We start from the raw sequence: 26,782 nt of genomic DNA on the forward strand, positions 1-26,782 counted from the left end.
CGTGTTTATGGAAGACAATCTTACTCGGCTGTGAGTGATTGCCGAAGAAGAAGAAAGGAAAGGGTTTCAAAGGGCACACAGCATACTATTTTATTTTACTTTATTGCAGGGGGTTTTTTTAGCTGCAGAAAACAGTTCAAAGATAAAATAATATTATTAAAACTACCCCCAAAATTATCTTCGCCCACGAAGGGGATATGCCAGTAAAACTCTCAAAAGAGATGCATGATTATTCTAAGTTTGGGAAACACTGTGTCCAGAGATGCTTTAAGCATTATCTTACTAGGTAATCTGCCCTACCTGCAATGAAATATATCTGTCGCATATTGGTCTCTACAGCTATAGCAGGCACTGTAACTCTCCAATGCTTTGGCTTTAACCCTGAAGGCACACTCTTCCATTGTCTCCCAACCAATACACCCTCTTAAACAGATATTCTCTGCACTGAGGTTTCAATTTTTTGTTTTCAATAGGCCATGTCGTCTATGTCTTATAGGCTGTTACCTTAAAAACAGCCATGAATTATTGCACCTTTGGTTTCATGATGTAACAGGAATCTACTTTATTGCCTCAGCTACCTAGGAGAAAGAGCCAATCCTTTGAACCCCATTTTGACTGCCGTTATCTTCTAGTCCATGCCTTTGATCATCTCCTATCTGTAAGGAGACTACGACTGCAAACCTAAACACAATTACAAGAGAGTAACTCCCTCTGAAATACTGCAGCCTGTGTCAGAAAACATGATAAGGTTTGCGCTACACATGACTCTCTAGTAATGAAGACAGTAGCTGCATTTGCCATAGCAGTTTCAGAGGCATTGTTTGAAGGAGAGGATTAACAGCTTGGACTAATTGTGTGACCTTGGATAGGTCAGAATCTCCCTGCCTTAGGTCCATCCCTGTAACACTGACTTTCCTTCCATGCAACCAAAAGGGCAAACACAGCAATGCAAAAATATTATGCAAATGATAAACAGCATAGTAATTAATAACATCTCATCTATGGTTATCCATATTTTATATTTGCTTTTGTCCCCCCCCCAAAAGAGTCCATAAAACATTTGCAAAAGTCTGTCACCAATTAAATTGGCATCTAAAGGAACTTTCTTTGTTGTGCACTTGGAGAAGACATAACATGGCCCTATGCCTTCCCCAATAGCAACAGCATTTATTACTTGCTAGAACATGCAGCCTATGAGCATCTGTGAAGCCAAAACATCTTTACCCTTTGATTTGAATGCCAGATTCAAACACAGCTGGAGATAGGCTTTATGCTATCTATATAAAAACACCCTCTACATTCATTCCGCATTCCAAATGTTCAGATTGCCACACCAACAGTAAGGAAGCCATCTCCCATGGATATCATTAGATGTTGTTGACACATTGAGCTCCAGTAACACCCACACTAGCTGACCCTGACTCAGAATGAGGCACTGTCATTAGGGTGGTGGAAATGGGGGTTTTGTATAATAACAACAATAATAATAGCAATAGGAAGATTCACTTCTCAGTCTCTTCCTTCCAATACACCTCCCTTTCCATTCAATCCAACTTTTTTATTTAAAATGAGGTGGGAGGGGGAATAAGAAGCAGGAGAACTAAGTTGATATAGCAGCAATTATTAATCTATTTTATATTAAAACTCATTTTGCATACACTGGTGGTTTAGACTTAGAATGGCTTGTAGCCTCCAGATGTTGCAAAGATGGTAACCACTGAAGTGCTATAATTGTGTCACATGAGAAGGTCTGGGAAAAGTTGTCCATCCTGCTTCCCTGCCATCCCTCATAGAAATAGACCACAATGCTTCCTTTAGCCCCGGGATGGGGAACCTGTGGTCCTCCAGATGTTGCAGGATTCCAACTCCCATCCGCGCCAGCTAGCATGGCCAATGGTAAGAGATGGTGGGATTGCAGCCCAGTAACATCTGGACATCACAGGCGAAAGAAAGGTATTTTGACTGCCTGGCTGCTCTCAGTTATCTTTGGGACTAGATCAAAGGAAAATCCCTGGAGAAGGCACAGCGCAATGGCAGGGTAGCAGGGGAACAGCGAGGCAGGATAGGACATGGATTTGGTTTTGCATCCGCCTCCTTTTGGGCCTAGTTTCCCTGAGCATTTGGTGCATTTCTTTTCCTTTTCTTTTTTAAAGCAACCTCCCTCAACCTGGTGCCGGTCAGATGTTTTGGACTACAACTCCCATCAACCATCACGTTGGGAGGAAAGCTGTTCTGAAGGCAGCAGGGGAATCTCCAGAGCAAAAGCAGCAGGAAAGAGAGAACTTAAAAGACACCACTCCTTATACACATACATCTGGGAATAAGTCCCGTGAGTGGGGCTTAACTCCGAGCGGGCTTGTCTATAGGATACCGCACTGTTAAGTCCATTAAATGGCTTTCTCGGATTTCCCTTCCCTACCGCACCTGACGCGGAAGGAAGGAAGGAAGGAAGGAAGGAAGGAAGGGGGGGAATTGACTGCAGCATCGCGGACCAACATCATCATCATCAGCATCACTATCGCGATCACACCACCAAGAGGGGAGACAGCAACAAAGAAACACGCAGCCTGCGCCCCCACACCCCGTCCCTCCTTTCACGCCATCCTGCCCAATGCACACAAAGCCTGATCGGGTCTTAAAAAAAAAACAACCACACACACCCCAGCGAGATGGCCGCTTTGTCTGACGGCGAAGAAAAAGCATCTTGCCCTCCTTTCCTCCCTTCTTTGACATTGTGCGGGAGAATCCAGAGAACTGCGACGAAACGCAGCAGCTGGACCAGTTTCGAGAGGAGGGGCGCGCGCGGGATCGGCGGACGACTGTCATTGTGTCTGGGTGGGCAAGGCGGGGGGAAGGAGAGGTTTTTTTCTGGGAGGCGGAGGGAGGAGGGGAGCCTGCTAAGCGGCCCCCCCCACCCCGAGCCTGCCGCAGGGCTCTGCAAAAGGGACACACGCCCAGCGAGCGGCAGACCTTGCCCGGCACCCTCTCGCCACCTCCCCTACCTCGGGCTCCGCTGCCATTGTTCCACCTCGAGGCAAGAGGGAGCAACGCAGCGCTCGCCCGCCCGCCCGCTCGCTCTCTCGCGAGTAAACAGATACCGCACTGGCAAGGTAGGTGGGAGGGAAAAGAAGGCGCCACCGGGAGCCGTCTCGCTCCGCCAAGGGGATGGCCAAGCCGTCCCGGGCGCCCTTGGAAACGGGGCTCCGGAGCTGTTATTGCTGCAGCCCGGCAGGAAAGAGAAGGAGGCGAGGAGGGAGCGCAGGGGCATTGCCAGGCACAGGCAGCAGCAGCAGCAGCAGCAGCAGCAGCAGCCTCTTCCCCGGCGACTTACCTCACTTGTCAAAGGCAGAGCGGCTCCTCCGGGCTTTCTGCTCCCTCGCCCTCTCAGCGCGGGGCTCCCGCTGACGCCCCTCCGCCGAGGAAAAGGCGCCCCAACCTCCCCTCTCCTCCTGGACTCGCGCCTCCCAGCTCCGGCTTCTCGGCTTCGGGAATAAGCGGGGAGGGAGGGGGGAGGGAGGGAGGGAGCCGCGCAGGGAGGCGTGGTCTTTCGCCCGGCGCAGGCAGGAGACCGGGGGAAAGGGCGGGCGGAGAAAGCCAGGAGCCTCCCCTCCCTCCAACCGCCTCGCGCTGTGCGCACGCGCTCCCTCCCGGGTTTCTTGCCGGGCCCTGCCATACGCGGCTGTGCTGCTTTGCGCCTGCGCGTTTGGAAGGGAGCCTGGGCCCGAGGAGCCTGTGAGTTTGAAGGGTGCTCGTGTGTGTGTCTTTCTTTGCCCTCCGGGGTCCTTCGGGTGCCCTGCGGCGCGGGAGTGGGAGGGGAGCCCGCGGCGGGGACGGGGCTCGCTTCTGCTTGCGGGAAGAGGCTCCTAGGCCAGACCAGCCGCAGCCTCGGACGAAGGTCCCGGGCACTTCCGTGCATAGCAAGCGGGGCTGCACGGTCCCGAGCGTGCATTATCGATAAATGCATTTGGGGTTGCATAATAGATAAATGGGGGAGATTAATGTATTTGGGACTGCAACCTTGATCCGGAAGAGCGCATGCCCTACGGAGCCGGTTCCCTTCGGGATGCCCGAAAAGCTCTTGCCCTACTAAGGCAGCATCATACTTTGTTCACAAATCAGGGCCTCTGTTTTCAGTAGGATTTACTCCCGTGTAGGTGGATTTGGGATTTCACGCATAAGGGCATTAGCAGCAGGATCCTCTGCCCATTTAACCGCGCGAAGTGTTTCCAGCTAGCACTCCTGAAGGCAATACAGGCTTATTATAGTAATATGACAGCCCCCATCTTAAATGAGTTACAAGCCCAGTCCTGGGCATGTTTACACTTGAGTTAAGCGGCACTTACTTTTTAGTTTGCATGCTTGGCATTGCTACTTTATTTGAGAGTAAAGTGTCTGTCCTATGCACACTTTTCTTGGGAGTATGCCTGGTTGTATTTATTTCTGAGATGTAAACAATCAGGCAGAGCAACTCCCTTGGATTCAACAGGATCTCGCATATGAGCATGGGTGTTTACAACTACTTATTTGCACGTCGTTTTTAATTTGCAAGGTGCTGTGCTTTTAAAATTTACCCTACCCTTCTTCAAAGGAGCTCAGGGTGGCATTTGTGTCCGACCTGTTTCCCTTCCCATTATAGCCTCAAGCCTGTGAAGTAGGTTATGGTAACAGATAGTGACTGGTCTGACACTTTAACAACTACTGTACTCCGCACTTTAAACAAAGCCACATAGCACTTCCAAAGTAAAGATCAGATTTGAACCCAGTCTCCAGGATTCAGCTCTTTCTGTACTGGGTAATGATTAAGACTGCGGCTTGAGGCCTCAGTTTGACTTACAGTTCTTTTGCAGCATACTTGTTGACCTGCCTTGATCTTTGTTCAGTACATATTAATGACTGTTGGAGACTTCCATCTTGCTCGTTTATTGCTACATTTGTCTCTAGTATCTGCTATCAGAAACTTGTTGCTCTGTACCTGTGTGTCTTGTTTCAGTACAGTATTTTGGGACCATACAAAATCCCTGGTCAAATCTGATCTTTGAAATCATCACATTAATAGTGCTTGGGACTACACTACAATGTGCTTTGGATCAATTAAAAGTGTGCTCCCAATTAATTAGGCATCAGATTTAAAAAAAACTTTTTTAAAAAATGCAAGTATTTTCAAATTCATAGGTAGCAGGTGCATGTTTATAGGTCTTTTCTGTTCTCTTCTCACACAGGGGGAAATGTCTTTAGAGATGGTACCTGCTGTGACATGAGCATGCATAATCTAAAAACAAAGGGAGAATGCTCTTTTCTCTTCAAAACTGTATCAACAGCACATTTACAATTCACTAACATTTCTTTAATCAAAAGATAACCCCTTATATAATTATAGGACAAGGGAACCTGCATTAAGGACTTAAAATAAAGTTTGGATTTTGAGACTTAGACTTCAAGTTTGTTCAACAATCACATCTTGCTACGTTTCTGCTAACAATAAACTGGAGGCTGAGTGTTTTGCAACCTTATAATTAAAACTGGAGGCTGCTAAGTTAAGGTTCATTCTGTTTGTAGACTTGTCTCCCTCAGTCATTAGCCAAAATTGAATAGATTAAAGGTAGAGTTATTGATACTCTGGTCCTGATTCCATTTACAATGCAAGTTAGTGGATTGTAGATTGTTGTGCAAAAGAAACCGATAACAAGCTTGCAGAAGCTACAGAGGTAGTGTAACACATTGTAGTGCCATTGTTTACATTCGATACCTTTTGGTCATGTTCTTACTCCAAAAATTGCTCTTTTCTGTGGTTTGAAATCAGGAGTGTACACAATTCACTAAATATAATTCTAGTCGCTGCAGTAAAAATGCCACTTTAGAATCAGATTTCCCAAATAAACATGTCTAAAGTAGGGTTGACATATTTCAAACAGTGAAAATCTGAACAGAAAAGTTGTTCGGCTTTTTTTCAGCAAGATTATTGAGCTTTCTTTAGTTTTGCCCAAAGTTCTTGAGCTTTTTAGGTGAAATCGCAAAAAATAAATAAATAAAATGCTGGTTTTGAGCTTTTTTTTGGGGGGGGGGGACAGTACTGCTGACAAGGGCTGCCATATGTCCGGATTTTCCCAATTTCTGCCTGGACACTGCTGCCGACTGCAGTATTCTGGATATGTCTGTGAAAATCCAAATGTATGGCAACCCTATCTAAACGAAGGCAGCACAGTCCAGTGCATGCGTATTTGGTGTGCAAGTATAGCTCAGTGGGACTCAATTCCAAGGAAACATCCGTAGGAACAGACTGCTCAGGACACTAAAGCTGAATCAGCCAGTCTGTGGAAATGGTACAGATCTGGGTAATTGCAAAGTGGAAGGGATCCAACTTGTTCTATAGATGTGTCATGTTGAAGAAAAAGGTCTGTTTCCTGAGAAGGGGACATCTGGAGTTACAGGCAGGATAAAGTGAAACAATGTATTTGAACAGCCATGGGAAAACTGTTACCTTATTCCATTTGCTATCTCTCTCTCCCCCCCCCCCGCCCCCCGCCTCCCAACTCCAATGTTGTGGATCCTGGAACTCTTTATGAGAAAGTTGTTTGCGAGAGGGGAATAGTAACTGGCTACATGCTAAGGGAAAAGGTGAGGTTGCGTTTTAAAAAGCCAGTTTGTGCACTATTATCTGCACTCATGTGAGGCATTTACTTGACCCACATTACATGAGAAGGAAGGTGCTTGAGTGTAGTCAAGGTTTTTCCATAAATGGGAATCCCCCCCAATTATAGATAAAGATCTACAATCTCTTGCAAGCTGCATTTTTCTGTGTTCTGTTGCATGTGTATCTGCAAGATTCACCAAGAGGGCTTGAAAATGTTGCCTTTTTTCTGCTTCCAAACTGGCTTAGACAGTCATGATGGGGTGTTCTGGGGCCTGGGATAGACACTGGGTTGTAGCTTTTTTCTAGGGTGTAGGCTCCTATTGAGCAGTTGGAGTTTATCAGCATGGATATATCTGTGTTTCCTGCTATGGTCATGCTTGCTGTGCGGTGCAGGCTATGCTCCGCATGCAAGGATGTTGCTTAGGTGGGCCTGGAGATGTGAAAGATGAGGCTATAGGCCTGCTGGGTATCCCTAACGCTGGGCTACAATATAATACCATACAGCAGGCATGGCCAAACTCGGACCTCCAGATGTTTTGGGACTACAACTCCCATCATCCCTAGTTAACAGGACCAGTGGTCAGGGATGATGGGAACTGTAGTCCCAAAACAGGTGGAGGGCTGAGTTTGGCCATACAATATATACGAAATGTTTATTGTCATTGTCCCATACAGAACAATGAAATTGAAAACTACATAAAACATTCAAAAACCCCTAAAAACTGAAACCCCATTTAAAAATACAATATGCTATAGTAACAACAACAACAACAACAACAACAACAATAATAATTTTTATTTATACCCTGCCCTCCCCAGCCAAGGCCGGGCTCAGAGCGGCTTACAAGCAATAATAAAAACAAGTTGAATGATTACAACTTAAAAACAAAATTAAAATACAACATTAAAATATTGAAACATTAAAATATTAAAATGTAGCCTCATCGCAGGAGGAGAAGGAAAAGAAAAAAGAAAGAGAGGGGGGGAATCAAATTGCCTCCAAGCCAAAGGCCAGGTGGAACAACTCTGTCTTACAGGCCCTGCAGAAAGAAATCAGATCCTGCAGGGCCCCGGTCTCATGAGGCAGAGTATTCCACCAGGCCAGAGCCAGAGTTGAAAAGGCCCTGGCTCTGGTTGAAGCTAATCTAACTTCCTTAGGGCCCGGGACCACTAGGCTGTTGCTATTTATGGACCTTGAGGCTCTCTGTGGGGCATACCAGGAGAGGCGGTCCCGTAGGTACGAGGGTCCTAGGCCGTGAGACTCCTTATGCTGCATTTAGAACCAGAATTGCATTTGCGAAGAAACTGTTTCTCAGGTGGCTAGTCCTGGTCTTTATAGCCCTATACCTTCTTCCAGAAGGCAGAAGCTGAAAGAGATCATTTCCGGGGTGCATACTATCCTGCGCTATCTCTGCAGCTTTCTTATGGCACCTGACAGCATGCCTGCCATACAGCTTCTTTGGAGCTTATATTCCTTCTCACAGAGCTTGAAAAGCACCTTGCTACTCAAGAGTAGTGAAGTGCTTTTTTGGCCCTTAACTAAATGTAGGTCTGCACAATACTTCACATTTCTAAGTGCCACATCATATTTCTGGGAGCAAGACATCAAATATGAACGTGCTTGGGCTGCTGAAACTTCCAGATTCTTAGGCAATTGCATGCTTTGTTTTTCCCCCCAAGCAGGTTACATTGTTTTCTGGCCGGCCTCAGCAGTAGACCCAACAGATAAGAAAAGGTGTGTTTGTGCAGGTGTTTTTCAGGCCACCCTGTATTAGGTGTTCTACTGTTCTGCTAATTGGAATGCAACTTTCTGGAATTGTTCTAGATTTGCTTGTGTGGCAATACTTTTATGGAGTTGGGTATGGGTGGTGATTTTTAATAAGGCACTTAATGTTTTGGTGCACAAATACTGGCTAATGATGACTAAAATGTCCTTATTCCATATGACTATATGCTTGGAAGCTCCATCCCTGAGATAGTAAGCCTGTGTCAGACTGCAGGTTACACAACTGAATGTTCTTCTGCCCTAAAAATTACCTGCACATATATTTGTCCCAGTGTCTCAAGACTCCTCTCTTGAGAGGGTTAGTTCAGGCCCAAAGTTCTGCCATGTATCTGCATTTGTGAAGACAATTGCAAAGAATTCATCCAGCTGCTCTGCAATCCCCCCTTCCTCCTTTAGCATACCCTTCTCATCCAAAGTCCAGCTGCCTCCTTAAGTGATGGTCCTCTGCTAATTTCAGATTTTTGTTGTCACCATGTTTTTAGCAATGGGATCCTCAGATTCTTTTATGTATCCCTTATTGTCTGCTTGTGTTTCCTTTGCCAAAGTTTGTGTTACTTTTTGTTCTCATTTGGATAAGAACATTTTCTGAAGGAAGCCTTCTTCCAGTAATTTCCTTGAAATGCTTCTTAACTATGCAAGCCATCCTCTTGCCTCTGCTGGTGCTTTCCTGAGCTGCGACATGCATCTGTGTTTTTAAACAACTCCCAAGCATTTTGCAGATATTTGACCCTCTTGACTTTGCCTTTCAACTTCATTTATACCAATCCCCTAATATTTGGGAAGTTGCCTCTTTTGAAGTCAAATGCCTCTGTTGGAATTTCTTGCCAATTGTCCATTTACACATAGATTGAATTTGATAGCACTATGATCGGTGTTCCAAACTGATTCAACATCTTGCAGCAGTTTGCTGGAACCACTTAAAGTTAAGTCCAGGGTTAACCCCTCTGGTTGGTTTTGTGACCAAACTGTTCTAGGGCACAGTTATGTAGTGCACAATCATCTTAGGTACTAAGAAATTTTAATTCTTTGCACTACTGAAGAATTCATATACCAAATGTATGGGAAAGGTAATTGAAGTCACTCATTACTACAGCACTTCCTTGGGATGCCTTTTTTATTTCATTCTCTGTTATGATCAGGAGGAAACTAAATTATTCTTTGGGTGTGGTATCACCACCTATAGATATTCTGTGGAGGAATCTCACCCTTTGAAGAGTTCCTGCTTGTTGAGTTCTATGTCCTCTTTGAAGTGCAGAGTGACACTACCTTCATTATGTTCTTTCGTGGCCTTTCTATAGACTTTGTACCCAGAGATAATGACGCTCCACTGGTTTCCTCCATTTCACCAGGTTTTCTTTATTCCCACTGTATGTATGCTCTCCTCTGAGACCAAGCGCTCTTGCTTCTCTGTCTTGCCTTAATCTCCTAGCATTGCTATACAAACACTTACCGTATATACAGCATTTCTTTCCAAGTGTCTTTGGCACTTGCATTTAACCTATGGTGCTTTGGTTTCTCTGAAGAGCTATCATGGGCTCCAGCAATCTCAGTGCCAAGCTCTGCCCTCTTCCCATTTGAATTATAATAAACATGTCCCTCCCTCATCCCTGGGGGATGATTTGTTCTGAACTGGATGCTCCCCAGCTTCTGTTGGCTTCCCCCCAACAATCACTTTAAAAGCTGCTCTGCCATCTTTTTTATTTCAAGCATCAGAAATCTGGTTCCTTCCCAGTTCAAGTGGAGCCCTGTCCCTTTTGATCAGGCCCAGCTTGTCCCAAAATATTCTCAGTGACTAACAAATCCAAACTCCAAACAAATCCAAAACTGCCAGTACCACTGTCTTATTCATGCACTGAGACTACACAGCTACACCTGTCTAGGTAGCCCTGCAAGTGGAACTGGTAGCATTTTGTAGAGAGCTGCTTTGAAGGCCCCAGTTTTCAAACTCTTCCCTAGCAACCTATATTTTGCTTCCAGGAACACATAACTACATATCTTCACATCCTTGATACACACCCCAAGTGCTGATTCCTCCCTAGCACTAGATGGGCTGTTTTTTAGAGTTCAGCTGGAGAGGACATGGTGTGGAAAACCTGCTGGTGAAACTTAATGGTCAAGGGAATGGTTAAGGCCTTTCATTTTCCCTGCAAATATCCTTCTCCTAAATTTATCATACGTGAGAAACACATTATTGGGAATTTTGAGCATCTCTCTTAACACTTAGAGCTTTCCTTACCTAATTAATAGTTTTCTTCATTCTTTTATACCAGGCATGTCCATCTGTCAAGAGACTGAGATTTGCTCCCACTATAAAAAAAACTGGCAGTGATCTACCAAAGTTGTTGAGCTTCCAGAGGATTGATTACCTACTAGGGTGATCATGATCTGTGGAAATTACATCTCCAATAAATTTCTTCTACCAGGAATCTACCATGCCCCCCCACGACCTACCAGTTGGACATCCCTGTTTTATACTAATTATTTTCCATCCTTTTATACAACTTATTCTGAATTCAAACTGGATTTTGGTCCAAATAAAAAGACAGAGGGGAATGAGATGAAATAATAGCTTCTTGCTTCAAAGTATTCAGAGGGGCTTACTCGTTTTTAAAACAAAAGTGATGACCAGAGATCAAGCATGGAAATTGTGGCATAAATTGGGAAAGTGTGGGTTGTATTCAGCTGAGTTTTACTCATAGGAGACCCCTTGAAATTAATGGACTTAACTTAGTGATATCCATTAATACCGGTGAGTAGAATTTAGTTGAATACCACCCTGTTTGTGTGTGGTTGCCATTTACAGGAGCCACATCTGTAGTTAGTGGTGTGAATATTCTCCTGTCAGACACCACTTTTCACATTTAGCAGTTATTTTTGATCAGTGAGTTTGAAGAAAAGGAGTGAAATGTCAGCATCTGCCTCAAAACCGGCGTGTCGTGAATGATTGAGCTGCGAGAAGAATAAAAATCATAAGCGAGGATACAATTTCCTTGCCTGTCTTGGGTATCTCACTCTTCCCCCTATGTGCCACTTGGAGAAGACTGTCTTTAGGACTCTGTAGAGGGAAGATGTTGTGGCAAGAGATCACTGGGGGGCAAGTGGGTGAAAGAAAATGTCTTTTTTCCAAGCATATCTTTGGAATGCAGATAATTGTGGTGCTTCAGAAGTTAAGAAGAACGAACATTTTAATGCATTCGCCTCCTTTAGTGCTTAGTGCTCTAGCAGTGTGGTTACTACTGCTACTCTGTGTGCCAAAAGTGCTTTCTCTTCTCCCATGTGGGTCACTTGAACCTGAAAAGTAGCAGAGAACCTTGCATTGTAGCAACTTTGCTATGTTACATCTTTGTAACCAGGAAAATAATTACCCAAAGTGAAAATTCAATGTCATACAAGTACCTGAAGTAAAAATTAAGAGTGACTATGATACACCTTTTAACTTGGGTAAAGCAAAGTGAAGGCACTGCAAACTTAGTGGACTGTATTCATAAAAGCTCATATATGTCAAAGGAGATAACCTGAGGACAGACCATTTGGGGAATTTTTATGATTCCCGTTCTAGAAATATCACTGGCTGGCAGGGGTGCCAACTTGAATAAAATATTGGAGGAGGGACAAGTAAGCCTCACCTTGCAAAACTGATCACAAGACACAGTACATGGACACCATTTGAATAGCAATGCCCATCAACTGGGGGGGCAGCCCCCTCAAAATTTTCTTTTTGGGGGGCGGGGGGAAGACCGCTTGGCCCCTAGGAGTTGGCTCTATGCTGGCTGGTGACTGATTTTAAGATTATATACCCATTGAATTTTAAGACTCCTTTCTGATTAAAATCAAATAAAAATTCCAAATAGTATACAAATGAAACCTAAAAACTTAATTTTGATATACTTTAAAAAATACTGTCCCCCAAACTTGTTTAAAATGTTTGTGCTAGCTTCCCTTAAAACGTGGCAGCAAATAAATTAGTATATCTTTTGATGCTTTTAGCATTTTAAAAATGAATTTATTGTGACTGCTAAATGGTTCCGTTGTATAGCTTGCTAAGAGTTGTGGGCTTTTGCTCTCTCCATGCACAGATATTCTTAAAATGTCAGTGGCTGTAAAAACTGACAGCTGTTAGGGTAGGAGGATGCTTGTACAGAGAGGAACTATGCCCTTGAAGAAGAAAGCTGCACTGCAGTGCTTTTTTATTATTTAAATACAGTACCATTGTGTTATATGTAACTGAGTTGCATTGACTCTGATCCAAGGAGGGAATGTTGCTGCGCTTTGTTAACAATACAATGCATGCTTTTGAGGGCTTTTGGGGACACTGCAACAGAATATCCTCCCCCCAAATGTATCCCATGGAATTGATAGTTTGATTTATCTTTATCAAAATTGTAACCATCAATAGTAGTATATTATTAGTAATCTTTTGTTTCTTGTCCAGGTTTTTTAAAACCAGAATCCTGATGGCGCTTTGGAAAAAGTACCCAGAGCTTTTTCTAGCCCAAATAAACAGGGCAACATATCAGCGAAATTTCAGGTATGTGTTCCAATACAGATAATGGCTTTTTACTCTGGAGTATATTTACAGGCACATGAATCAGATGAAGCAAACCTAGTGTTCATTTGTCAAACTCCTCCCTATTTTCTATACAAGCAAAATTAGAAGATTACATTGGGCATGGTTTAGTGTACAGGACTGTATTTCATGAATTTATCCTTTTGATAAGAATATTCCTGGTTTGTTCCAATGGTTAAAATCATTTAAAATCCCACCTCAGTAGAAAATCTTTATACTTACATATGCCACCTCCTGTCCTAATATGATTTGTTAACTTTGCCATTCCCATATAATTCTAGTCTGTGGTTCTATATTTACCTGAGCGTAAGTCCCATTGAACTCTGTGGGGTTTTCTTCTGAGTAGGTGTGTATAGCATTGTCCTTTAATAATCTAGTCATGCCCTGAACAGATTTCCAGTTGGAGGTTATTTCTTTCTAGTCTTAACTCATAAATTCATTCAACAATGCCCCTTGACAAATCTCAATTTGTTTAGCTTAGCAAGTAGTTGATAATTTTGAGTCTAGTTCATTCAAGACATCCTTCCAATACCTTGAAGTTTTATAATAATGCAGTGGTTTTAAAGTGCAATTGAATGTGTGTGTGTGTGTGTTGTTGTTGTTTTAAAAATAATGGTTTTCTGCACTGCTCAAAGAAGAAAATGTCACTGTGTTAAAAGCTAGGAAACAGCAAGTAGTATTCACAGTGGTAGGATGTTATATGAAGTCTTTCACCGACTTAAATTTGCTGTAGTCTTACTGTTGTCTCAAGGTATGGTCTGAAGGCACATGAGGGCTTTGGGTCTGGCCAGTACTTGGGTGGGAGACCACTTGGGAACTGCATGCATATTGTATTGGGTTCTGTGGTGAAGGAAAAGTGTGATATAAATAACTCCATTCCTTCCAACCACTGTGGTAGTCGTGGCAGTGTCTCCTTATGTATTTCAGAGCTAGGAGAGGCAGTTTCTGAGCACCATGCAGGTCTTCCTAGACGATAGAAGGAGAATTGCCACAGCTTGAGGTGCTGTGAGTTGCTTTCTTAGAGGCAGTGGCTGCCTACATAAGGAAATGTGGCTAAACCCTCCTTTGTGCCATTGTAGCTAATGAGATTCCTAATAACAGTATATAATGTGTTGCTGACTTTTTAATAAGCACTATCCCTATTTCTCTGCCTTGAAAATTACATGGCAGCTTAACGTCCTAGAAATTTTCGTAGGATGGAGAGACACTGGTGATATGATTCTGGGTCTCAGGCTTCTGTTAAAGGGCAGCTGTTGTTGTTTTTTTAAATCACTTTTAATATATGTATTACTTTTCCTGACATTTTATTTAGACTCACAGAATTGTAGAGTTGGAAGGTATCTCCAAGGGTCATCTAGTCCAATTCTTTTCAATGCAGGAATCTCAATACAGAGTCTCCCTTTCAATTTGAAACTGTACCAGACTGTGCTTAGCTTTGCCAATGTGCTAGAAGTTTTATTGCTGCACCACTACAATAATAATAATAATAATTAATTTATTTGTACCCTGCCTATCTGGCTGGGGTTCCCCAGCCACTCTGGGCAGCTTCCAACAAAGATTAAAAATACATTAAAACACCAGTCATTAAAAACTTCCCTAAACAGGGCTGCCTTCAGATGTCTTCAAAACGTCAGATAGTTGTTTATCTCTTTGACATCTGATGGGAGGGCATTCCACAGGGTGGATGCCACTACCGAGAAGGCCCTCTGTTAAAGTCAAACATTAACAATAAAACAATAATTTAAAATTACCATATTTTTCCTTCTATAAGACGCCCCCTATTTTAGGGGACTCATATTTAAGAAAATGGGGGGAGATGTATCTGTGTATAAGACACCCCCTAATTTTTGACATTATTTTTTAGGAAGAAAACCTAGTCTTATACACGGAAAAATACGGTAAAAGGGAACAAAAATATGGACTGCATACATTTTCCATTGTATGAGAATAAATTCTTATATATGGCATATTTACCAACCATAGTGAATGTATTTATTTCTGATGTCTGTGAGAAATACATTCTTAGGAGAAAAGAGGTCAAATATCATTGTAGGCATTTATTTTAATTCCTTCTTCAATCCATTTTTAACTAGAGGAGTTATAACTTTGTGGTTTCATCTTATTGAAGCACAGGAAAACCATTCCCACAGGTGGGATCCTTAAAGATTTTCTTGTGTGGTGAACCTGGAGTTGTGCCACTTCCTGCTATTGAATTGCAGGCCAAGGAGCTGGAGAGCAGAAACCTCCAGCAAAGCTAGAGATAGTCATGGGAAAAGGTGATGGCTCTTTATAGCAACTCAGAGAATAAAAAAGCACTGTAATATCCTTTTCCCTGCAAAATTTCTCCTTTAGAAGCAGTAGGCTGAAAAATAAAAGTCTTCCAAATACAAATATGAGCTATTCATTGTGTTTTTGTGACCCTGTGCAGTATACATATATGTAAGACAATGGAAATCAATGACACCTGTGAACACAGTCTTATTTTATCTGCAGAACTACCTGGGATAGATAAGAGTTAAATCTGTTTCTTCCCCTCCCTTGCCATATTCTTCTCCTGTTGTAGGCAGGTTCTATTCTTGGCATCTTCCCTTAAAAGGCTTTTAAGTAGCAGAGCAAGGAAAGAGCCCTGCCTCAGACCTTGTCAAGCCATCGGTGTTTGAAGTCGTAGACATGGGGCTGCTTGGATTAAATGGTCTGACGCAATATTTCATTCTTTGTATGTTCACAAAAATGTTCCTAAGTTCAGATGGGTACAGGTATGTGCCCCCCCCCTTCGGCATTTAACGTGCTACTCTTTGTGGGGAATATTTCTGCCAAATCCTTCATGTTCAAGAGGGAACAAAGACCCTTGACTTTTGTGGTTCATTGTATAATGAATGCTTTGTGGTATAAGAGAGTTCCCGAGAGAGAAACTGGCTGTTCATGAATTTCTCGAGTGGGCACTGTAAACAAAAAGTGGGAACTGCTTTGAGGCCCTAGTTTGGCACTGAGGTCGGGCAGGTTTCCCTTGCAGATCTCAATGTGTACAGGTGCACATTTCCTTAGATGCTGTGCATAGTAAGTTTCTGTCCCACAGGCCAGTACACTTTCTGGAACCGTCTTCAAATATGTTACTCTTCATTCATATGCATCAATTAATTGTTGTTGTTTAGTCGTGTCTGACTCTTCGTGACCCCATGGAACAGAGCACGCCAGGCACTCCTGTTTTCCACTGCCTCCTGCAGTTTGGTCAAACTCATGCTGGTAGCTTCGAGAACACTGTCCAACCATCTCATCCTCTGTCGTCCCCTTCTCCTTGTGCCCTCCATCTTTCCCAACATCAGTGTCTTTTCCAGGGAGTCTTCTCTTCTCATGAGGTGGCTAAAGTATTGGAGTCTCAGCTTCAGGATCTGTCCTCCCAGTGAACACTCAGGGCTGATTTCCTTCAGAATGGATAGGTTTGATCTTCTTGCTGTCCATGGGACTCTCAAGAGTCTCCTCCAGCACCATAATTCAAAAGCATCAATTCTTCGGCGATCAGCCTTCTTTATGGTCTCACTTCCATACATCACTACTGGGAAAACCATAGTTTTAACTATACAGACCTTTGTTGGCAAGGTGATGTTTCTGCTTTTTAAGATGCTGTCTAGGTTTGTCAAAAATTTGCGGCTCTAGTCTGTCTGGATTTATGTTGCCATTTTGCATTTCTGCCCTCTTCAGATATGCCAGACCTGGAAACATAGGCAACTATTGGTCCCTCTAGCTTAGATTGGCAGTAGTTGCCCAGGATTTCAGAGAGCGGGATTGCTCAACCCTCCTTGGAGAGATCAAGGAATTGAACGTGGGACCCCTTGTGTGCAAACCATGTGCTCCTTCACTGAGCTATGTACAAGCTTTTAAAGATCAAATAGGTTTGTGCTGCTTTAATTCCTATATCTGGCTTTATATCATGGAGGCAGAAGAATGGAGCAGAAGTCAACAACTTCAGCCAGCCCTTGGGCTCCACTTGGGCCAAGATGGAGACTTATGGGTCCCATTGAATAGGCATGGTGCATGGATGTTGGTGCTTCAAAGCCATCGAGCATTCTCTAGGTGTGTCTCCTTTTGAATGAAGACAGTAATTCACTGATGGCAATAACATTATTATTTCCCATGCACTGAAAGCTGAAGGGGGGCAGGAAGTGGTTCTAAAGTTGCGGTTTTCAAATTTTGCTGCAGTGGTTTTCTCAGCTTGAGTCATATCTCAGATTGAGGGTCTAGTCTGTAATTGTTTTTCATCTCAACCTAGAAGCAAGCAGATCTCAAGGAAGGGGTCATGTGTGAGGGTACCACATGCTCAGAGTTGCTAAAGAGGAAATGGGTGTTAAAAATAAACAAATGCCATAGTGGGTTCTCAAGGCCTGTTCTGTTTGAGTCGGCATTCTGGTGTCTTTCACAGTACAATTAAAAGTTATATAGAAACAATTACGTATACAAATACAATTTCTAATCCAACACCAATTGGGTTCCAAAGGGCAGGTGCCACAACACTAAAGGCCCAATTCAGACATCATACAGAATGGACCTCCTGATAAGAAGGCCACCCAGTTCTTTAAAAAAAACCTAACAATGACTATTTTTATATAAAGGGGTGTCCTAAATGAACTGCTTCTAAGAGATAAACAATTCACAAATTTACCAAAAGTGGTGGTGATATTGAGAACTGAGATACGGAAATATGTTTTCTGATCAACAAATCTGACATCTCATTTGGATGTGTTCCATTATGTGTCTGGTTAATCCCAGTTTTTAATAAAAAATAATTGCTTTTCCTTGCTGAGAAAGTGCTCAGAAGTCACTTATGGATTCTCACCAACCAGACTCCCTTTCTCTAATCCTTTCCTCTTTATTAGAAGAGGCAAAAAAGAAGCCAAACTCCAGGAAAACCTGTCAGACTAGTATCTAATTAGCAGAAGTCTCTTGTGAGAAATGAACATTCTAGTAGAGAAGCCAGTTTCAAATCCTTATTAAGTCCCCTAAGTACCAGATACTGTAGTTTAAGAATCCCTTGCTTGCCTTCTGAACAATGTTCGGTCATTTGGTGTATAAATTTTTTTGGCTAAAAAAAAAAAAAAGTATTTCAGAAAATTGTTTGACTGAAGGATCACCCAGCGTGTGTTTTAACTCACTGTAAAAATAAAGAAATAATTGTATGGCTTTACAAATACTGAATGAGTAAACATTACTTGTAATAGTAAGCCATGATGGTAACAGTTCAGGAATCCTTTTGAGTCTTAACAGTGCAGGCCTATCCATTTTACTTAGAAGTAAGCCTCATGGAGTTTAGTGGGACTTGCTTCCAATGAAATATATATAAGCTGGCAGCTCTGTATACAATTCTTTCACAGTTTAGGGGGAAGACAGAAAAACCCACAAGACCAGTTCCTTCCTTATCAGCATCTGGTTTCTGTGAGGAATCAACCTTCACATTGAAATGGGCTCACTCTCCCCCCATCCCAACCCTCTGTTTGTGAGATGGCTTCTTTCTGTTCACCCTAGAATACTTCCCAGAATCCTCTGCAATTCTTATCATACGCTAGCAATTCCTTAGTAGATAAGCTGGTGTGGAAAGCTACTTTCTGAAGGGCAAAGGTTTGAAAATATTTGCATTTCTTGGGTTGCTTTATATAAAAAAAGCTGTCCTTTGACCCTCTCATGCTATCCACTGTTGATATTAAACTGCCTTTGTGGTAGCGTATTTAGAGTTTTTGGCTTTAAACAGCATTTTGAGTGCGAGGGAGGTCATAGTAACGGCACATGTTTCGGAGCATGATAGTCCTTGATTGGGACTGCTACCGTTGGTCTGACTTGTTATTGCCTTCGAACTTATCTTTCGGCAGCATCAGCGGCGCGTGCAGTGCAATACAGAAGATGACCCGTGTGCGAGTTGTAGATAACAGCGCCTTGGGAAACACTCCGTACCACCGGCCTCCGAAATGCATCCATGTCTACAACAAGAACGGAGTGGGCAAAGTCGGCGACAAGATCCTTCTGGCTATCAAAGGGGAGAAGAAAAAGGCTTTAATTGTTGGCCACAAGATGCCGGGCCCTCGCATGACTCCCAGGTTTGATTCTAACAACGTGGTGCTCATTGAAGACAACGGGAACCCAGTAGGGACAAGAATCAAAACCCCAATTCCCTCTCTGCTGAGGAAGCGGCAAGAATTCTCGAAAGTGTTGGCCATTGCCCAGAACTTTGTGTGACAAATAAGGGAACATCCAGTTAAGTAGTACTGTCCCGTCCCAGCCGCTTTAAACCCTTCTGAACCTAAATAAAACAAGGGGAAGTTTCACATTGGCATATGGGTTGAAAACACGTCAAGATTTCTTTTTGAAAGCCATATTGTTGCCCTTTTCAGTGACAGTTGCGACATGATATGATTAAAGCTCAAGATTGTTAATCCAGTAGCTTGTTTTGCGTGGCTGATGCCTTTGGGGAGGGCAGGGCGAGGCAGAAGGGTTAGGGAAGGCAGAAGATGTGATATGACCCAATTGTAGGAGCAAACTAGCGAATATCCTGTGCTAATCTCCCGATTTGTCCTGTCTGTGTTCTTTCTCTCTTTTTCTTTCTTTCTTAAACCAGAACATTTGTCAATACGTTTTATGTATTGATAAATATTGAGCTTGTCCAGGCTCCAACCAGCAAAAACAAAATGCATAACTGACTGTATAACAAAACATTAAGCCAGTAGTTTTGTTCAAGAGCAACAGAAAGGAAAGAAGAAAAAAACAAAACACCCCACAAAGGGTGGTATCCAATGTCGTCTGTTGGTTGATGAAAGGAATCCATCAGTGGATTGGGGGAGGGATTTCCATGGCTTCCCCCTTCTTCAGTCCTTGCCAAATAATTCCAGATTCTGTGAAATACTGAAAGCAGAATCAGTTACGAACAATTAATACATGCAGATGTGGTGTGCATGCTTCTGAGTGACAAAATGGCACTGTGTCAGTGACTTGGCAGGTGGCATTCCATTTTACTTGGTTTCATTGGATGAAATCCAGAGTAATTTCAAAACACACGAACCTCATGGATTTCAGCCAGTGTAGTGTAGTGGTTAAGAACAGTAGACTCGTAATCTGGTGAACCAGGTTCGCATCTCCACTCCTCCACATGCAGCTGCTGGGTGACCTTGGGCTAGTCACACTTCTTTGAAGTCTCTCAGCCCCACTCACCTCACAGAGTATTTGTTGTCGGGGACGAAGGGAAAGGAGAATGTTAGCTGCTTTGAGACTCCTTAGTGTAGTGATAAAGCGGGATATTGAATCCAAACTCCTCTTCTTCTTCTACAAGTGTGTGTTTGCAGTTGTCCCCCACCCCCAGTGCCCCAGTGTTGCCTGGCGACAAGTCATTTGATATTTAGTACACCCAATGAACAAAAGTTTGCGGTGGATAACAACATTGAAAACGGAATAAATATTCTCTAGCAGTGGTGAGATTGTGCTATGTCCCCGTGGCTCTTGCATATGTGAAAATTAAAATGTTTGAATGTGATAAAAATGCTACTAAAAAATAATACCCTGCCTTCAAGATGTGATGCCATTGTGTGAGAGCCAAGGATGAAAGATCTGCTTTTTATGTTGCTCCTATGGTGAACATTGAGGATTTCTCCCCTCTTTGTGCCATCTGGTGGTGACTTATGGGATACATATAAATCCACAGCCTGTATGTGTCTGTCAAGAGCAACACCCCTGTATTATATTGCATGTGACATGCTGCCCCCCCCCCCAATCACTATGTATATCGAAGTAAAGCAGGGGCGAGGGACTTTTTTTGGCTTGGCAGGCTGGATCTTGTATCTCCCTCCATCCTGCAGATCAACCTTAACAGCAGGGTGGGGTCACTCATCTGACATAGAATTATAGAGTTGGAAAGGACACTGAGGATCATATGGTCCAACCCTCTGCAACGCAGCTGTCCCTTATGGGGATTGAATCTGCCACCTAAGTGTTATCAGCGCCATGCTCTAACCAACTGAGCTATCATCATCATCATTTATTTGTATGCTGCCTTTCCACAAAAAGAGTCATGCTCAACAGCAGCTTACAACAAAGAAAAATGGGAACACATCTCAAAATCAACCATTGCAAGAAAAAATTCATAACATAATAAAACAACAACATAATAGTGAATATAACAACACACAACCTGCCTCACCCCAATAACATTTAAGTGCTACAAATGAGTACATTAAGAACATTACCCTTCCTGTCAATGGCAACAATAACAAGGGAGCTTGATAGTTTCACCTTGGTCCTATCTAGAAAACCCTCTCCCATCCCCCTGCGGCAACTTGCAAGACTTCCAAAGGCAGGGGGTGGGATAGGCATCCACACACCTGCCAAGTTGACCTGTGGTGGTGGGAGGGGTCTGCTTCGCCACCATGTTCCCTGCAGGAAATGCACTGGCAAAACAGCACCCAGCAGGACTGAACTCTCTTCATCAGCTGATGAGCAGAGGGTTCAACTGTGCGCTCTGCTTTGCCAGCTTATTCGCACCGGGAAGGTCCTGGCAAAGCATCACTCAGGAGGATTGAACCCCTTCGCCCACCAGCTGATACCGCCCCATATCATTAGTTGATAGGTGGGCGCAGTTTGGGGGAAATGGCCTCATGGGCCAAAGTGGCAAGTCAAAATCAGCCCACAGGACAGAGTTTCCTCACTTCTTCCTTTAAAAGAATGATGACAATATTTTCCTGCTACTTGTATTTTAAATCATTACTGTATGCCCATCATGGCTGTTTCGTTTGTTCAAACTACCTCCCATTGGTGTGGTTCCTTGGCGCTGAAATGTATATTAAGGCCGGATATGTATCACTGGTAAAGGGGCCTATGAGAGAGGCTAGATTCAACTGACTTTCTTAATAAATCTGAGTTCTGAAGCCATGTGTTTTACTGCAAAGCCTTGTGTTGCTTATGTTGCTTCAGGAATATAGGAGGCAGGCTTGCACCCAAGCTACACCATCGGTCTATGCAGTTCAGTATTGTCTGTATCAGGCATGGGCAGACCTGAGGTTTGTGGTAACTGCTTTTTGCTAGAACTCAAAGGTCCACCAACTGGAGCAAAATACACTAAGAATTAAGGTTCCTCTGAGCACACGCACAGCCTAAGAATTTGTGATCTGTGCCAGAACCAAGGTCATACAAACTTCCATGCAATATTTCAGTTCTGGATTCCCCCCGTTCTTCTTTTCAGCAAGGTAGGTTTTATGCTGACTGTCTGGATCTTTGAATGAAAATGGCAGGGGTTGCAGGTGCCCACTTTGACCCTTCACAGCACTGGGCAGCTGGAGTAGCACTGTGGAGGAAGGACATAACCTTGGCATTGTCCCTGACAGACTAATAGCTGTTTGGATGCTCATTCACACTCGTACCTTCTTGACTACAGCATTGACTCTTTATTTTTATTATTATTATTAATGGTTTGTTTCAAGTGTTTCCATGCTATAACAAGCAACATGTGTGCCCCTTCCCTCAACTTCCTCCTGTGCCTATCTACAAGGTGGACTTTAGTTACAGAATAGTGTTGCTCACATCCATGACACATATGAAATATCAGTAGAGAACCTTTATGGCATATTAATGCACCAAAAACAGGAATATAATACGAATAGTTGAGGCAACACTCCCCCTCCATTTTGGTCTGAACTCCACGCTCTGCTTCATTCTTACACACTTCCTTACAGTGCTTAAAATGCCTGCACCAAATATTTTAACAACATCCATAAATCCATATTGTTTTTTGGAAGTTGGAATGTGTTTCGGAATAATGTGGCTGGTTTGAACTGTTGCTCTGAATCAGTTGCTCTGAATCAGGTGAGGTTTTGTTAGGGTTTTCTGTGTAAGTTATGAGTAGTCGCTTAATCTACCTCAGAGGTTCTCAAGCTTTTGAAGCTCAGGGCCCACTTGACACAACTGAAGGCTCCTGAGGCCCTCTAGTCTCAAAATGGTGGTTCAGGAACAAAGTTAGTCACAAACTGATGGCACATGGAGGCAGAGTTTGGCATGATGAGCTGGCAGTTACTGACCTCACTTTCTATGGATATCTCCGGAAACTGCTAACTTCTGCGCCATAACATTTTCCTTGTGGCAGGGGGTTCCTTGCTCAGCTTTCCTCATGCTAAGTACAGACAATTTTCTCTGGAGTTATTTTGATTCATCTTCCCCATTTTAGCCAGAATTTGCACTTGGGGACTCTTAGTGGAGCAGTCTCTCTCTCACACACCCAGCACATGGTTCAACTTTAGAATTTGCTACCATAAGATGTAGCAATGGCTACCAAGTTGGGCAGTTTTAAAAGGAGAATTAGACGAATTCATGGAGGATGAGGCTCTCGGTGGCTACTGGTTGTGGTGGCTGTGCTTTGTCTCCAGTATCAGAGGTGTCCATGCCTCTTAATACCGGTCACTGGTGAATAACACCAGGAGAGAGCTATTCTGTTTATGTTTTGCTTGTGAGCTTCCCATAAGTATCTGGTTGGCCACAGTGAGAACGGAATGCTGGATCAGATAGATCTTTGATCTGATATAGCAGGGTTTTTCTTACGTTCTTTCTGCAGAAACTATTTTTGATACTATAAAAACCCACGTTCACTTACTGAAAATTTTGACTAAAAAGAAAGAAAAACCCTTCAAAGGCCCATTATCGCTAACACAAGAACCCAGGTCAGACCACCACTTGGGATTAGAAAAAAAGCTGTTCAACATTCCCATTTCATTATTAAAATTTGGGTCGTGCATTTCTTAAGAGCTGAATAGCTCCTGCTGTTGACCTATTATGCTAAAAATCTTATATCTCTCCTATAGAGCTGGTGAGCAGGAGAATAGGGCACGACAATAGAACATGCTACTTTAATCCTAATAGAGAAAGACGTTTGATTTGTAATATTTTGAACAAATCCTTAACCTGGGAGCTCAATATAAATAGGTATTACAAGACAGCTCAGCACATATTTTCCTGTTGGGGGGGCCACCTACAGTTTCATCGGTATTGCTTTGGAAGGAGGCATGATGCAGGGGAATGCTTGAAAACAAATAAATGCACCCCCTAAGAAGAACAGAGAACTGCAGAGGTAGTGCTTTCTAACTCTGGCTGAGTACAGGAGACTGGTCTGTCTACAGCTGAGAGCCACTGATTACATACACTGCTTAGAGATTTTTGAAATATTAAGTGGTTTGGAAAGACTTTTAGATAAATAAATATATATGTCTGTCTGGGGGGTGGAGATGGCTCAAGGCTGTTCCCATGCAGCCCGTCCCCCCAACCTCGAGGATCTCTGATTATCTTGGGCAGGGGGAATATGGGGAAAACAATTTTCAGGAATTACGGTAGAACTGAATGAAAATGCTTTTTAAGCCAGTGAGATTTCTCCCTCACCTTCCTTATCCCATTTAGGTTTGTTATGTGTCTATCAATACTGGATTAAGGCTACTGTTCCTCTAGGAGTAAAAAGATAGTGACTCCCATTGCTCCAGAGAAATAAAAATCTCCTTACAGTTTTAGTGTAAAAGGATGCCCTTGTACCACATGAAAGCATTCATTCTGAAATTCGTGAGTGTAAAGACCTCCTATGATTACCACAAGAGGGCAGCTTGGGTGTAGAAATAGCAGCTCGGCCTGAGTGGCAGAGAGGCTTTCTAAGAGATTGTGCTAATCCTGATTGACATTAAATAGCCAAAATCTACCTTTGTCAGCGCTTTCCCAAGCCACAGGCAACTGAGGAAGGACAAAGCCGCTGGAGCCTATGGGGAGAAATCTTAGACAGGGAGGCCTCCCGAGTCCAAGGGAAAGAAGCAACGGGTAGAGGTTGATAGTTTAAGTGGAAGACTGCCATAAACAGGCCAAGGGATAATCAAGTCTGCTGACAGCTTTTGACAGCAGCATCTCTTACCTATGGTGTGATTGTGAGATTGTCCGAATAGCCTGGTACTAGTTAGGGTGGAGGAGATGTGAAGCGTTATTCTTGCTCAGGGACCCCGACAGCAGTGCCTGTGGTTTATCCAGTAAGCATCAGTAATACAGTCATTGTCAAAGATTCCAGGTCCTGATAATGCTTCTATAATCTTTTCAAATGCTGGTCTTTCTGTCCTTCAACTTAAACAAACTTACTCTTTAGGGAGTAATAGTCCAGGGTGTTGAAAGTAAGATTTCTTTTTGAAAGCTGTACGTAACTAAACACCTATTCAAATGACCATTTACCAGTAGCGTCTGTGAAATGTACTGCCTTGGTACATTAGCGATGAGAGAGTGTCAAGCTAACTAGTTTCACAAGACAGGTGCTGAATGTCAACTTGGCAGCTGCAAGTTTGGTAATCAAAGATGCTGATGTCTTTATTTGGTTGTTTTTTTTAATGCTGCACGTCCTCCCAAAGCAGCGCAGCAGCACAGTCAATGAAACAATCCAGCCTTGAAAAGAGACACAATATCCTGACAACTAATAATTTAAAAGTAGCCCAAACCAATAAGCAAGAATGATTTTCAGCTCCACCTAAATGTTAACAACAAAGAGGGGGCAGAGAGGGCACTCCATAAGTAGGAGGGGACCACTGCTGAGAAGGCCCTGTCTAAACAACTGAGCCTCTTGGGCTTGCCAATTGGAAGGTTGGCAGTTCGAATCCACATGATGGGGTGAGCTCCCATTGCTCTGACCCAGCTCCTGCCAACCTAGCAGTTAGAAAGCATACCAGTGCAAGTAGATAAATAGGTACTGCTGCGGCAGGAAGGTAAACAGCGTTTCTGTTCACTCTGGCACTTGTCACAGTGTCCCGTTGCACCAGCTGTGGTTTAGTCATGCTGGCCACATGACCCGGAAAGCTGTCTGCGGACAAATGCCGGCTCCCTTGGCCTGAAGCGAGAGGAGTGTCGCAACCCCATAGTCGCCTTTGACTGGACTTAACCATCCAGGGGTCCTTTGCCTTTACCTTTTACCTTACCATCTAAGCAGCACCCAGTGGTGGCACAACCAACAGGGCCTCTGCTGCGATTGTAAGACTCAAAGTGGTTCATTCTGGGCACCACAATTTAAGGCAGATCTTGACAAGCTAGAACGTTTGCAGTGGAGGGCAACTAAGATGATCAAGGGTCTTGAAACCAAGCCTTATGAGGAACAATTGAGGGAGCTGAATATGCTTAGCCTGGAAAAGAGGAAACAGAGAGGCGATAGGATAGCCATATTCAAATATCTAAAGGGCATGAAAGATGGAGCAAGCTTGTTTTCTCTTGCTCTGGAGGCTACGACCTGAACCAATGGCTTCAAGTTACAAGAAAGGAGATTCTGACTATACATCAGGAACAACTTTTCAGTGATAAGAACTCTTCCAACGGTAGAATGGACGCTCTCTGAAGATGGTGGACTCTCCTTCCTTGGAGGTCTGAAGCAGAGGTTGGGGGGCCATCAGTCATGTATGCTTTAGTTGAGATTCCTGCATTGCAGGGTGCAGAATCCATGTGGAAGAAGAATAAATATGTGCCTAGAATTTGGGAGATGTGCTTCATCCCCTGCAAACTTAGGATGCTTCTGAACTGTTGCTATTTTGGAGTTGGATTCAATCACATAGTGGCAAATCCAGGTTGCATAATTATCGTTGACCGGGGAGGTCTTGCACAAACCTACTGCTCCCAAAAGATAAGGGAAGAGCCAGGAAAATAGCCTAGAAAATGTAGAATAGCACTTGCTTTGGCACAAGGTCCCCACAAACAAATCAGAATGAATTGTCATTAAATAGCCAATATCTTCCAATCTCTCTGCAAACACATCAGGGTGAATGCTCCATAAACAGGTCTT

General features: G+C 43.3%; 2 protein-coding genes across 7 annotated transcripts in view; one reads left to right on the forward strand and one right to left on the reverse strand.

Moving 5' to 3' along the window:
• TMEM63B (transmembrane protein 63B) overlaps positions 1–3,482 on the reverse strand; it is an 82,762-nt gene extending 79,280 nt beyond the window's left edge. For 3 of the 4 annotated variants that reach the window (XM_079969214.1, XM_079969213.1, XM_079969211.1), the window contains exon 1: positions 3,332–3,482. The gene's annotated coding sequence lies outside the window, so the exon portion shown is untranslated. Of the gene's footprint in view, positions 1–3,002; positions 3,113–3,331 lie in introns of those variants that run through there. The other variant, XM_079969212.1, reaches the window with a different exon arrangement.
• Positions 2,989–19,407, forward strand: MRPL14 (mitochondrial ribosomal protein L14). Of its 3 annotated transcripts, none has more exons than XM_079969379.1 (3): positions 2,989–3,110; positions 12,850–12,945; positions 18,843–19,407. In XM_079969379.1, exons 2-3 carry the CDS (start codon positions 12,872–12,874, stop codon positions 19,204–19,206), a joined length of 438 nt encoding a protein of 145 aa, XP_079825505.1. In that variant the 5' UTR covers positions 2,989–3,110; positions 12,850–12,871; the 3' UTR covers positions 19,207–19,407. The 3 variants fall into 3 exon arrangements, with proteins under 3 accessions (XP_079825505.1, XP_079825503.1, XP_079825504.1); XM_079969377.1 differs by lacking the exon at positions 2,989–3,110 and adding an exon at positions 3,614–3,732; XM_079969378.1 differs by lacking the exon at positions 2,989–3,110 and adding an exon at positions 3,658–3,755.
• Positions 19,408–26,782: the final 7,375 nt, after the last annotated feature.

The sequence above is a fragment of the Podarcis cretensis genome (assembly GCF_951804945.1).
Source record: "Podarcis cretensis genome assembly, chromosome: 3".
Classification (NCBI taxonomy): Eukaryota; Metazoa; Chordata; class Lepidosauria; order Squamata; family Lacertidae; genus Podarcis; species Podarcis cretensis.